The 10,273-nt window shown below is 34.4% G+C and overlaps 1 protein-coding gene across 10 annotated transcripts in view; it reads left to right on the plus strand.

The window, feature by feature from the left end:
* The window catches only part of KDM6A (lysine (K)-specific demethylase 6A), a 241,204-nt gene that overhangs the window by 203,833 nt on the left and 27,098 nt on the right, over nt 1-10,273 (plus strand). For all 10 annotated transcript variants that reach the window (XR_001006367.1, XM_011982800.1, XM_011982801.1 and 7 more), the window contains 6 exons: nt 2,649-2,778; nt 4,335-4,440; nt 5,061-5,266; nt 8,175-8,239; nt 8,314-8,388; nt 9,068-9,216. Coding sequence is in view for 9 of the 10 variants with exons in the window: in XM_011982800.1 (XP_011838190.1) it covers nt 2,649-2,778; nt 4,335-4,440; nt 5,061-5,266; nt 8,175-8,239; nt 8,314-8,388; nt 9,068-9,216 (731 nt within the window). In the remaining variant the exon portion in view is untranslated. The remainder of the gene's footprint in view (nt 1-2,648; nt 2,779-4,334; nt 4,441-5,060; nt 5,267-8,174; nt 8,240-8,313; nt 8,389-9,067; nt 9,217-10,273) is intronic.

The following is a 10,273-nucleotide window of genomic DNA, read 5'->3' on the forward strand; positions in this document are numbered from 1 at the left end:
CAATGATAGACTGGATTAAGAAAATGTGGCACATATACACCATGGAATACTATGCAGCCATAAAAAGGATGAGTTCATGTCCTTTGTAGGGACATGGATGCAGCTGGAAACCATCATTCTCAGTACCATGCTGTTTTGGTCCAAAATCTGCTTCTTTCTTCAACTCCTTTCTCCACTTTGGATTTTTATATGGAAGTTTTATTACTTGGCTTGAGGTGTTCTAAACAGTGTTGGACATTTACACATTCAGAAGATAAAGTCTATTCCTGTTATCCACAGCCCTGCCCTTTGCATTCGGATTGGTCAATATATTTTAAGTGGAAATAGCTTATATTTACTATGCAGAGCACTATATATGTCATCAGTTCCTTCAGGGAAATTCCTATGTGTTTGAAACTTGACCTTAATAGGCAGGTAGTCAGCGTTTCAAACACAGTAAGAAATGTCTAGGTATGACTTGTATGCACTATTGGGTACCCCTTTATTTCCGTATATGTAGTTAGTTTTTAAAGTGCTGGTTATTTTTTAATCTGATTCTTGTTTAGTTTATCTTAATGTTGCAGTGGTCAGTGGTATACATTAAAAGGCAGTTATAATACTTTTTCTTCTTGCATGTCTAAAATTGTAATTGCAACATTCAATTGATTGAATTATCAGCTCCCTGAAAGTACTAGTCATGCCCCGCTTTTTTCTTTTCTATTTTAAAATATTGGCAACAACATTTTCCATTGTTTTACTTTCTCGTTTCTCTTTTTTGTTACGGAACTATAGAAATGATAGAGACAGAATTCTACTAATCTGTCAAACCTTGTTTTCTAGTCTCATCTCTGAGTGTCCAGTATGTTGTAGAAGCTTACATTTTGGTGCCACATTTAATTAGTTTGAGACGCTCTTTTATAGCACAGTTTTAATACATGGTTCATATATTTCAATTTCTTCAAAATAGTAACCATTTACTACACAGTAGTATATCCATCTCCTTTCCTAAAAGACAGATTTTCTGTATTCTGAGTCATATTTTGCTTATATTCGATAGAGTGGCAGATATACAATTCAGCATGAAAACTATTATTTATGTAGATATTGCAACTGTTTTGTCTTGCATTGGTTTAATGATAATACTTGAATTGTTTCTTTCCCAGTCTCACCAAAAATTCTCTACATGTTAAAAGCAAAAATTTGATGGAGTTTATAAATTGGTACTAATTTTATACCCAAATCTAAAGGCTTAAGTGTATATCTGTCTTTAAATGTACAAGGCACATGTGCTTTGTGGAGAGAGATTGAAAACTAGTTTTGGACAGAAAATTTATTCAACCTTTAATTGTTAGCTGAAAGTAAAATTTCAGTTTAATAATATTTTCATATATTTTCATTTAAAAGTCAATTATTTTAAACGTAAATCATTCCTTTGAGGCTTGCCATGAACTTTTTTTTGTTTTTACTTGGAGTTGTAGTTGAAAAAATTAAGAAAGTAACACCTATGGTGCTATTTAGTATAACATCTTAAAAATCTATGGCAGTGAAAGTTTAAGGCCTAGTTTTCATTAGTACCAACCAAAACAGGCTAATTGGTAACACTTTGTTCAGTGTAGCAAGATAAGGAAAATAAATTCAACCTGTTTTATTCTGCAATTTGTGATGAAAGTAGCTAATTCCTTCTTAAGTAAAGTTACTGAGTTTTTTGACTTCCCAGAATAATTGAAAATTTCAAATTATTACCTGAAATTTAATATGTTAAGAGTACTTGATATTTTAATGCATTTATTGCTTTCGAATTTGTAATAATTCGGTGAGGTAAGTTAGTTAATTAACCTGGAGTGGTTTGAAAGCTCAAAATTATTTCTTGTTGATTTTCTAAGTTTGGTAGAAACGTTGGAAATGTCTTTCTTGCTTGCACTAAAAGAATTATTTTTAGAGAATAATTCTACCCTATCTTAAGAATTTATAATTTTAACAGAGTGATACCTTCATCAACCTAAATACCAGTAAGTAATAATTATATACAATGTCAGAGAGTAGATAGCAATTATATGCCTTGTTTAAAAAGAAATACTATAATTTGCTGTATAAGTTACTAGATTGGCATCTTGCTGAATTTTATTAGTCAAGGAGTTGCACAGGAAATTTTTTTCTGATTTGAGTAAAAGGAAAAAAATCTCAGGTTTGAGAGTTGTTACAAAGATATTCTGATTATAATTGCTAAGATGAGACATAGAAAAAGAGACATTCTGTTTTTTACTATTATCTAGAACTTTTTTGGTCAAGTTAATATTTTAACATTGATGGAAAAGAATGTGATGGTAGAGAGGAAATTGTAGCTCATGTTTGTTGTTTAGGTGAAGAAAATAAATTGGAAAATTACGAACAAAATAAGGAATGTCATCAATAATTTATATGTTGTGATATCTTTTATTTTCCTTCAGTGGAGGATATATAGGCATCAAGTCTTTGCTGAAATTAACAATCGTTCTTAGTGTTTTTCCTGATGGATCTACATCCCACATCTCATGGACTTGTGCAAATGCCTAGTAATTTAATTAGGACTTAATTCAGGATTCTTTTTTTTTTTTTTTTTGTTTTCCAAATAAATGTACAACTGATTTATTTATCCCTTCTTCTTCTTCTTCTTCTTCTTTTTTTTTAAGGAATCTAGGTAAAAATGGCTTATCTAACAGTAGCATTTTGTTGGATAAATGTCCACCTCCAAGACCACCATCTTCACCATACCCTCCCTTGCCAAAGGACAAGTTGAATCCACCTACGCCTAGTATTTACGTGAGTCTGAATTGACTGACTGGAAATAAAACAGTGTTTGCAACTACCTGTCTTTCATAAAATCTTTCTTTAAATTTATATGGATGCCCTTTAGGAAACATTACGATTATTGGCAACAGATTAAGTATTTTTTTGGGGGGGAAAGATACATTCAAAAAGATTTTGTAATAGCATTTTTAAAAGACCTTCTCAGCTATTAACTGTGATGATATTAGAATCATGAGAAATATTTTTTATTGCTCTAATTTTGAGCAGTATTAGGAAAAAGCTACCTAAAAGTGTAACGTATTTTGGGTAAACTGGGTTTTAAATCTGCATTCTACTTAGTTATGTGGACCTTAACATTCATTCTGTTTTATACATCTGCCCCCCAAAAAAGATACTACCTTCAAAATAAGTGAGAACGTAAGTGTGATAGTAGATATGTCACTAAAAAATTTAATAGGCTATTTAAAACTAGATAGTTTTACTTTATAGAAATATAGGAATCTGATATAGGAAGTTGTTAAGAGTTCAGTCAAAGCAATTCCTATTTCTGTTTCTTCCAAATAGATCTTCCTACCCTATTTCCTTTCATTTTCCTGCTTCTATCCCAAATCAAAGTTTTTTGTAAGTATAAAGTTAGGGTAGTATGTGTATAATGATCTTGCATCTGTAAAATGGTACTGGAGTTTGTTTTATAGATTTAACCCCTTTGCCCTCTAGAGGCCAAATATTATCATATTAATTCTTCCTCCAACCAGTCATTGTTTATCCCTTACTATGTAAGGGAAGCACTGGGATAGACATGTAAAAAAAACTTGTAATGTGAGCTCTGAAGAGAAAAAAAAAATGCAAAATTAAGTTTTTATCTTTCATGGGTCCTCTTCAGTCTGCTTTCTTTGATAATATGTTTAGGCACAATTTTTTCTTCTTTTCCTCTCTTTTATTGTGATTTTTTAAAAAACACATGGCATAAAATTTACCATCTTACCCATTTCTGAGTGTGCAGTTCAGTACTGTTAAGCATATTCACATTGTTGTCCAACCAATCTCCAGAACTTTCTCATCTTGACAAACTGGAACTACACACTGAACAACTCCCCATTTCTCCCTCCTCCAAGCCCCTGGCAACTACCATTCTGCTTTCAGTTTCTATAAATTTGACTATTCTAGATACCTCATGTAAGTGGAACCATACAGTATTTGTCTTTTTGTGACTGGCTTATTTCACTTAACATAATGTCCTCAAGGTTCATCCATGTTGCAGCATGTGTCAGGATTGTCTTTTCATTTTAAAACTGAATAATGTTTGAAACACTTTGATTTTAAAGTTTAATTTCAGTTTCATTTCTCCTACATATTTTTGTCATGATAAAATGGACAGGAGAAATGTATGTGGTTACTATCTAATTTAAACTAGAATCAAAAGTCATAGTGATAAGGTACTGTCAAATAGAAATAGCACCCCATAAAATGCATTATTTAAATTGTGAAAAATAATATTAATTTGGAGCATAATATTTAAATAAAAGCTCTGTTTTCCTGAGATCTAACCACATATTTTAATTTTACAGTTGGAAAATAAACGTGATGCTTTCTTTCCTCCATTACATCAATTTTGTACAAATCCGAACAACCCTGTTACAGTAATACGTGGCCTTGCTGGAGCTCTTAAGTTAGGTAAGCCTTAAATAAAAAAAGGAAAAAGTTTGTCTATTTCTTTCGCTGTCTTTTAACTTTTCAAGCACTGGCAGAAACTTTTTTTTTTTTTTTTTCAGTATTTTAATTTTTTTTAGTACTAAGAATGAGAGAGAGTGTGTGTGTATATCACTTCTTTAATCCATGATGTGAATATATTGTTGGTGATACTGGTTACTGGCAATTCTGTGGTGGTTTTTAAATTTAGCTATTATTTGGGTCCATTTACATAATTGTGATTTAGGTTAATAGAAAAAAATTGATTATAAAATGTAGGTGAAATTTGATGCTACTAATAAATACTATAGTCCCATAAGTATTTCCTGGCATCTGCAGAAATTAAATAAATAAATGAAATTTCAGTCCTTGCACACTTAATTCTTTCTCGGATGGGATGACATAGCAGTTATATTCAAGGCTTCAGCTAATGGTTCTGCAAACTTGGCACATAGCTCAGGTTGTGCAGAGGCCCTAGTTTTTTATGGGAACTGGATACAGTGCCATAAAATGCTTTACCTTCTTCCTTTAAAAAAATACAAGCACTTAAAATATTATCCCAAATATAATTTTCATTTTTTAACTACATTTATGTATTCATGAAGACCTGGGACTTTTCTCTACTAAAACTTTGGTGGAAGCTAACAATGAACATATGGTAGAAGTGAGGACACAGTTGTTGCAGCCAGCAGATGAAAACTGGGATCCCACTGGAACAAAGAAAATCTGGCATTGTGAAAGTAATAGATCTCATACTACAATTGCTAAATATGCACAGTACCAGGCCTCCTCATTCCAGGAATCATTGAGAGTAAGTATTTGTATCCTAAAGATTATTTTAGGACTTTAAAGATGATTTTACTTTGGAGTTTTGAAAGGACACATTACTTTAATATGCATCTCATCATTTTATGTTACATAAAATACTTTGTAAGTGCTATCCAGTTTTCTTGTAGGTAGGTAGGTATGTATGTATGTATGTATGTATGTATTTTGAGACGGAGTCTCCCTCTGTCGCCCAGGCTAGAGTGCAATGGCACGATCTTGGCTCACTGCAACCTCTACCTCCCAGGTTCAAGCGATTCTTCTGCCTCAGACTCCCGAGTAGCTGGGATTACAGGCACGTGCCACCACACCCAACTAACTTTTTTGCATTTTCAGTAGAAACTGGGTTTCACCATGTTGGCCAGGCTGCTCTCGAACTCCTGACCTCAAGTGATTCGCCTACCTCAGCCTCTCCCAAACTGCTGGGATTACAGGCGTGAGCCACCACACCCACCCTCGGTTTGCTTTTAGTAAAGTCTAAACAAACCCATGGGTTCATGAAGTAAATATCATCATGGGGAAATAGAATTACTGTCTAGTGAAATATGTCCTTCATTTCTGGGATACTTTTTTTAGAGCAGAGTTTCTTAACTTCCGTAGTATTGACATTTTGGACTGGATAATTCTTTATTGTGGGGGGACTGTCTTGCACCTTGCAGGGTATTTATTAGCATCTCTGGCTTCTCAAAAATATCTCCAGACATGTCAAATATCCCCTGAAGGGCACATTCGCTCCTGGTTGAGAACCACTAATTTAGAGGATAAACTAAGTCTTAGGTTTATTTTATGCTTGCAAAATCCCGTCTTGTCTTCCCTTTTTTTTCTTCTGCCAGATTAGTGTTATCTCATAGACAACTCCTGCAGGAAACATTAGTGTTCTTCTTACCAATCTTAGGCTGTAAGAGAAAACTGAAGGAGGAAATTAAAAAAACAAAAATATAAAACTCAGAGGGTTATTATTATTAAAAGACCCATATAGCCCTTTCAGCACTGAAGCATTACAAAAATCCTCTAGCACTATAATGAGAACTTTGTGAATTCTCCTACAAAGTGAACATAATACATCCAAATAAATGAGTTTATTAAATGTATTACTCAAATACTTGTCTGCACTGTTGTTTGTTCTTCACATATCCTACCACTGATAGTATGTGGCAGAAAGTCTTTAATTTGTGATTCATTAGATTTGCTTGTTGTCTCTGTTTAAAATTCTGCCAACTCATACTTTCAATCAAGATAGCATTTCTACCTGTAAATTATATTTGTCTTCCTTTCCCACTTGCCGCTCCCTATATACTACAAAGAAATTCATCCAGTAAAAACTATCCTGTGACTTTACTGAGTTCCAGTGAATTCGTTGTCCATATAAATCTGTAGTTCAAACTTTCAAAAGGCTTCAAGTACCTGCTAATATTATAGTCAGGATAGAATAAGTAGTAAGAAGGAGTCAAAGATCATCAAAGGAAAATTTGGAGGAAGAGTTGAAAAGCAAAGATAGTAAGAGGCAGTCTATTTAAATGGGGAGAGTTCCATAACCAAAGAAAGCATGGGGGTTTTTTGTTGTTTTTTTGAGACGAAGTTTCGCTCTTGTTGCCCAGGCTGTAGTGCAATGGCATGATCTCGGTTCACTGCAACCTCTGCCTCCCGGATTCAAGCAATTCTCCTGCCTCAGCCTCCCGAGTAGCTGGGATTACAGGCATTTGCCACCACATGCAGCTAATTTTGTATTTTTAGTAGAGACGGTGTTTCTCCATGTTGATCAGGGTGGTTTCGAACTCCCAACCTCAGGTGATCTGCCCACCTCGGCTTCCCAAAGTGCTGGGATTGCAGGCATGAGCCACTGCGCCCGGCCAGCATGGGGTTTTTTAGTATGCTTTAAGACATGGACCATTACATGTGAAAAGTTTGACAAATGTTCAGACACTATACATTTAAAGGAATGGAAGCCAAAGGTCAGAAGTACTGCTAACTTAGAAATCATAAAACAGTGTTAACAGATACCATGTCCGTGACTCAGGAGTTGTAAATAAAAGTAATATTTGCATTGAAAAATACCTATATTTATCCAGCACTTGAATTACCAATGTTAGAAACATTTTGTCATTTGTGTATAATTCTTTGTGGAATAAATACTCCCTGGAAGAACTTTTCCTTTGTTCATAATCAAGAATAAAAAGTATCTTACCTTCTACTCTTACACATATATAGTTGTGTACACATGCACACACCTCTGCTAGCTTATATCATTTATAATCAAGATTGGGATGTCCTAGGCCTTTCAGCTTTACTCAAGTTTTCTCTCCTCTTGAAAATGGGGCAAGTATGAGAATCTGTAATATAACATTGTGGCTAGTGGAGGAAGTTGGATACCATGCCGGTGAGATTCGACTTTTCTTGGGTATTTATTTATTTAATGTGGTGTTTGAAGAAATTTTCATGTGTAAGAGGCCTATAGAAACTTAGTTTGAAGGCCAGGTGTGATGATTCACGCCTGTAATCCCAGCACTTTGGGAGGCTGAGGCCAGTAGACAGCTTGAGCGCAGGAGTTTGATACTAGCCTGGGCAACATGGCAAAACCCCGTCTCTACCAAAAATACAAAAATCACCTGGGCATGGTCATCTGCACCTATAGTCCCAGCTACTCAGGAGGCTGAGGCAGGAGAATCGTTTGAGCCCAGGAGGAGGAGGTTGCAGTGAGCCAGGATCACACACTGCACTCCAGCCTGGGCAGCAGGAGTCAAACCCTGTCTCAAAATATTAAAAACATGAAACTTAGTTTCAAAACACAAATAATACTATTCAATCTAGATATGAATTTTTTTTTTCAGTTGTATGGTGGAAAGGATTGCCAGTTGTACAACACTAAACTAGAATGCTTTTTGCTTAATCTATAGGAAGAAAATGAAAAAAGAAGTCATCATAAAGACCACTCAGATAGTGAATCTACATCGTCAGATAAGTAAGTCATTTTTAATGTCCACTTAGTATTTCTTTTTAAAAGGCATGTTTCTAATCCTGTGTCTCTTTTTTAAGTTCTGGGAGGAGGAGGAAAGGACCCTTTAAAACCATAAAGTTTGGGACCAATATTGACCTATCTGATGACAAAAAGTAAGTCCTTATACTAATATTTCTGTGAACTGATGCAAACAGTTATCCTGTGCTAGACTGGGAATTCTCTACAATTTCCTCTTCTGTTTCATTTATTTTCTTTTGTTTTTAAGTTGACATGAATTTAAGCTAAACTTTTTCTGCTATATTTTACAATTGAAATTTAAAATTTTTTTTTTTTTTTCCAAAAGTAGAGATGGAGTCTCACTGTGTTGCCCAGGCTTGTGTTGAACTCCTGGGCTCAAGAGATCCTTCCACCTCAGCCTTCCAAAGTGTTGGGGTTACAGTTGTGAGCCACTGCACCTTGCCAGATTTTTTTTTTTACCTAAAACTTTTCTATAGTTTTTCATCAAGACTCTTGACTATATGCTAATTACGTAATCACAAAATTATATTTTTAATTATATGAAATAGTTACATGAAAATGTATTTATAAAACATAATTGTACAACTGTTAGTATTTTTTCTTTTATTTACTTGGTCAATAATTTTTATGCCTATTTTTGTTGGAAAGTATTCTTTGGAAAAATTGAAAAATTTAAGTTTTTTCCTATGGAAAAGTAAAATATTTATAGACCTAATTGTTTTTCTGATTGGAACCCAAGAGTTTTGAAGAAATGGTAAACTTCCACAGATACTTGTAGCAGAGTTTCACTTTTGATGTGTTATTTTATTGCAGGTGGAAGTTGCAGCTACATGAGCTGACTAAACTTCCTGCTTTTGTGCGTGTCGTATCAGCAGGAAATCTTCTAAGCCATGTTGGTCATACCATACTGGGCATGAACACAGTTCAACTATACATGAAAGTTCCAGGGAGCAGAACACCAGGTAATTTGTATGAACTAACATACCTTGTTAAAATTGAAAACAAAATCAAAATATGAAACATGCAAAGACAGCCAGGATCTTGTCATTTGTAATGAATAAAACTGAAAGAGTTGTTCCTGTTATAATGTTAGACTTTTTAACTGGACTCAGATTAAGATTTTTCCCCTTTTCATTATCTTTTTTTAGTGTAATAGCCCAGAAACAGTGTAACAATTTAATCTGGAAAGGGGTCATTGGAGCACCACTGGGAAATAAGTTCTTTTGGCCTGAAGACTCTCTTGTCAGTCCCATCTGTTGCAGAGAGTGATGGGGTGCAGTGTTTTTTAATTTTTCTTTTAACCCAAGTAACAATAAAAAGTATGTTTTATATGTAACCAAATGCACATGTATGTATACAGCAGCAGTTTTATCGAACAGTATGTTTTCCAGTCTATTCCATTCTGTTTCATTTAAAAACTAAAGTGTAGGTTGCAGTTTTCTAAATGGATCACAACTCACAGTTTAAAAATAACTTCATGATGTGGAGACATTACTAGACTCATTCTAATAACTAGTCTAGACTTTGCCACTAATTAGGCTTGTCACTTTTGACAAGTTACATTTCTTCTTTAGGTCTTTTTCTTCATTTGTAAAGTGAATTACATTGTTTTTAGACTTAAATTTTCTATCCGATACTGAAGTACTATCTTCTTTGTGCTCCTTTGCATTAACATGAAATTTCACAGGGTGATATTCAAAATATTTAACAGTTGCTACAATCCCAGCACTGATCAGTTAGAAGAGATACTGTTGATAACCAGTTCAACTGTACCAATGTACTGTGGGCTGCAGGTCTCCCTCAGGTGCTTCTCTTTGCTACTTGATGCAGCCATGGTTTGAAAACCAGACTGCTTCCTTCTTTGTTCACATTCTCACTGAGTCATGCTTAAGAATTGTTTGAAAATAGGGCTATGCTTGCCTCTGGGTAAAATGGGTCAGTGGTTCCCCATCCCGGCTGCTGATTTGATTCTCCTGGTCCTTTGTTTCTTTTTCTTTTCTTTTTTTTTTTTTTTTTTTT

The sequence above is a fragment of the Mandrillus leucophaeus genome, unplaced genomic scaffold (assembly GCF_000951045.1).
Source record: "Mandrillus leucophaeus isolate KB7577 unplaced genomic scaffold, Mleu.le_1.0 Scaffold243, whole genome shotgun sequence".
Taxonomy (NCBI): domain Eukaryota; kingdom Metazoa; phylum Chordata; class Mammalia; order Primates; family Cercopithecidae; genus Mandrillus; species Mandrillus leucophaeus.